Source organism: Sinocyclocheilus grahami, unplaced genomic scaffold (assembly GCF_001515645.1).
Source record: "Sinocyclocheilus grahami isolate Dianchi unplaced genomic scaffold, SAMN03320097.WGS_v1.1 scaffold1104.1, whole genome shotgun sequence".
Classification (NCBI taxonomy): Eukaryota; Metazoa; Chordata; class Actinopteri; order Cypriniformes; family Cyprinidae; genus Sinocyclocheilus; species Sinocyclocheilus grahami.
In genome coordinates this window covers 320,170-323,898 of record NW_015506283.1, presented here as the reverse complement: position 1 = coordinate 323,898, position 3,729 = coordinate 320,170, and the positions used below count along the sequence as shown (strand labels likewise).

At 37.6% G+C, this 3,729-nt stretch overlaps 1 protein-coding gene across 1 annotated transcript in view; it reads left to right on the top strand.

Moving 5' to 3' along the window:
• Positions 1-836: 836 nt before the first annotated feature.
• The window catches only part of LOC107566846 (proton myo-inositol cotransporter-like), a 12,054-nt gene continuing 9,161 nt past the window's right edge, over positions 837-3,729 (top strand). Inside the window, exons 1-2 of the mRNA XM_016252403.1 lie at positions 837-994; positions 1,428-1,548. Coding sequence (XP_016107889.1) covers positions 856-994; positions 1,428-1,548 — 260 coding nt within the window. The 5' untranslated portion in view covers positions 837-855. The remainder of the gene's footprint in view (positions 995-1,427; positions 1,549-3,729) is intronic.

The window sequence follows — 3,729 nt, the reverse complement described above, 5'->3', positions numbered from 1 at the left end:
TTCAGTCTTCTTCTCTCAGTAGAGTAGTCAGGAGCAGAACGATGTGATCGCTCGGCTCCGAAGCGAAAAGCTGAATATGCGCTGCATCTGCTGCCTACTTATACTCACGCTGTGATCAGCAGCAGCTGGATGCAATAATCGCATGCCAATGTGCATTGGCTCGTTTAGTTTACACTCGAAGTAGATTGGTCCCTCTAAGCGAGATCCCAATTTCTTCGGTCATCCGACGTGATGTCGAGAGTGACCGACTGAAAGGGAACTCTTTGGGTTTGAGACTTTAGTCTTTGCAACTTTAGGGATCTTATCTATTCGCGAACAGCTTGTAACACTCCAAAGAGAAAGGAAAACATGTAATAGCATCATATGACCCCTTTAATGCATAAATCCTGTTGATTTAGATTAAATAGCTGGAGCGAAAAATATAATTTTGACCCCTGCTCACTTTTGATGAAAAGGATATATTATGCATTCAAAGTCCTGTAAATCATAATGAGAGGCAATTAGTTGAAGTATGCTTGATAAAAAAAAGGAGGCTGTTTTAATTGAAAAAGTTGAGATGAGTTGCAAGACCACAATCTCATTTTATGATATGTGGGTGAAGTGGCACTTATTGGCTGGCTCAGTCAGAGATGAAGCAGTAACTAAAGTGTCTGGCTATGTTCAAACATGCATACTAACGTACTATTACTATTTGTAAAGAATAATACCCAGAATGCAATGTGGTTGTATTCTTGCTTTTCTATCAGAACAGAATCTATCCATAAAAAAATAACCTGACATGTCTTGAAAAGCACCAGGAAGTTTATGTTTCCTCTGCACTCTGTTTGTAGGTACTACAGCGCCACCATTCTGCAGATGTCGGGAGTACAGGATGACAAGTTGGCCATCTGGTTAGTGACTGTAACGGCGTTCACAAATTTCCTGTTCACTCTGCTGGGCGTTTGGTTGGTTGAAAGGGTGGGCAGACGCAGACTTACGTTGGGAAGCATCTTCGGTAAGATACTGATATACTTAAGCAGAATATATTCCAGCACATTTGAAATTTATTTTGGATAACATTTGGGTGCCTTTTTAGCCTTTTTAACTCACTAAAGGGGAGACCAGGGCTAGTCTGCATGCTTGTAATATACAAACAAATGAAACAATTGTTTCGGCCAACAGATTGTTTAAAATGAAAACATATAAAAAGTATTGCACCAATATATATATGTATATATATACAGGTATATGAGTGTGTGTGTGTGTGTGTGTGAAAGATGTACAAGTTCCAAAAATATAGTCCTTGTTACAACTTCCCTGTATTACAACTTGCCCAAGTTTCCACTATATTTTGTGTTATTTGAAATGCTATTCTGAACATTGTGAGATAATGCCAAACTATATCTGCATTCATACATATGTATTTTTAATTAATTCTTTCTGTACAGGTACTGTTTTGAGTCTTTGTATCCTGTCTGTTGGCTTCCTCCTGTCAGCCCAGCATTCTCCTCCTGTTACGCTACATCTTACAGACCCCACAACACCCAACTCCAGCTGCACAACACATCTGTGAGTATGTTTATCTTCTAGAGTTTCTCGCCAATGGCAATATAAATAATTCATAAGTACACTAGGATATAGTACACTCAGTCGCCATATAGTGACAGCTATCTTGTTGTTTGGTGTCTTGTCATTTAGCACGTATCAAAAGTGACTGAAGAGACAGTCCCCCAGAGCATGCATCAGTTCCTAAATGTGCAAGACTTCCTCTGTCAGCCAGTTGATGGAGGAGTGTCTTGATCAGCATGGTTTTTCTGCGGAAGTTGGTTGATCAAGGAAGTTAAAGGGATAGTTCACCCAAAAATGAAAATGGTCATCATTTATTCATTATCGTGACATTCCAAACCATATGACTTTTTTGAGAAAATGAGGTGACAACTCTTGGTAGAGTGGATTACAAAGAGTATTTGCAGCACTTTTCAAACTGTGGATGGGAGTAAAAATAAGTTGGTTGCAGAAAGTGTGAAAATGGTGGAGTGTTCATGTCCAAATATGAAATATATGAGAAGTTCTCAAAAGTTTGTTGGCATAACTTTTCATTAAAATTGTTTTTTTTTCTCACATGACGCACAACAAGCACTCGTCATGGGCCGCATGCAAAAAATAACGTACAGTGTGACCTATGTAGTCTGATTTATGGGCAGATGGCTCTAATGAAACTGTTCTTTTATTGAATCATTCAAAAAGACCACAAACTCTAGAGGTACCACTTTGAATCAGTTTGATGAATCTTTCACTGAACTCAGAGCAGCTACTGATTCAACTATGACTTCACTTGTCAATGCATATTTTTTTCAATAAGCCAATATATTCAGTTAATCTGTCTTATAGTAATAAAACTGATAAGAAGGGTACCTACCCAGGGTAATAGAATGACAGGAAAAAAATTTATTTCAAATTCACTCTAAAATGTCTAAAAGTGATGTATTATACCTATATTATACCTCTCTAGGTAGGTCCTAGCATGGAAAACTTTGAGAACCGCGAGAATTCATACTGGACTAAAGTGAATATCAAGCCTCTATGGGAGATGCCTGAAAATGAGATGCACATGGACAGCTAAGAGGTTATATAAACACTGTGGAATTCAATTGGTACTTAGGGAACTAATGAATACTGTCAGTCTCCACATCATCCAAATCATCAGCACCACCTGCTAGTACCATTGACCCCAGGTGGATTTCAGGGGCAATATCATCTACATCTATCATCTTTGCTGAAGAAATTGAGACTCATCTCAAGTTTCTTAGCAGAAAGGAGAAAACCCTATCATGGACCTAGGCTCCCTGATAGAAGCACCCCAGACTAAATGTTGTCAAGCAAAGGCTTTAACGTTTTACAGACCCAGACACCCCACAGACACATAAATAAAAAATCTCCTGTGGTCCTATATAATTATTTTATATATATATATTATACTTGAGAATTATACATGAAATAAATTTTTGGAGAGTCTCAACACATGATATTGTACAACCTGAACTAACCTAGCCTTGTAATGTAAAGGTAAAATCTGATATTTTAAGACATTTATTGACGTTGACATATAGTTGTGAGGGTCTCCATGTTCATCTTTGGTGTCATTTTCTATTTTATGTTTTTTATGTTTATGCACGTTGGTTGCAGCACATTTCTGGTCACCCCACGTGACTTTAATTTGATGGACAAAAGATTTTAAATTGCAGTGAAGCAGTTTTGTTGAAAAAAACTGTTATATGTAAAGGAATGTTTAAGTCAAAAAATTAGTATTTTTTTAACCCAACATCCATTTTTTTTAAGGATAAAATCAAGTCACACCCTGTATTTTTATTGTTTGAATTATTTCACTCAGAAATATGTAATTCCGGGAAGTATAATGGTTTGCAAATGCCATTTAAGTTTGAGTTTAATCTATGTCTAGTTGAAGTTGAGTCCAGTGGAGAACTATTGCTATACTAGTGTCTATATCAACACTCTAATTATGAAATTATACCGCTTCTAAAAGGTTCTTCTTGCTTAAGTCAACAAACAACTTATTGGTCTCCAACCTGAGTGAAAATCAATTTTATGTTAGGCTCTGTTGGTGTACGCTGCAGTAATAACTGTTGTGGGTCCAAGCTGCTCGCTGTTCCTTAATGTCACAGTAATAGAGTGTCTGAAGTGTAACCTCATAACAATGACACCCCCCCCCCCCCCGCCGCCAACACATGG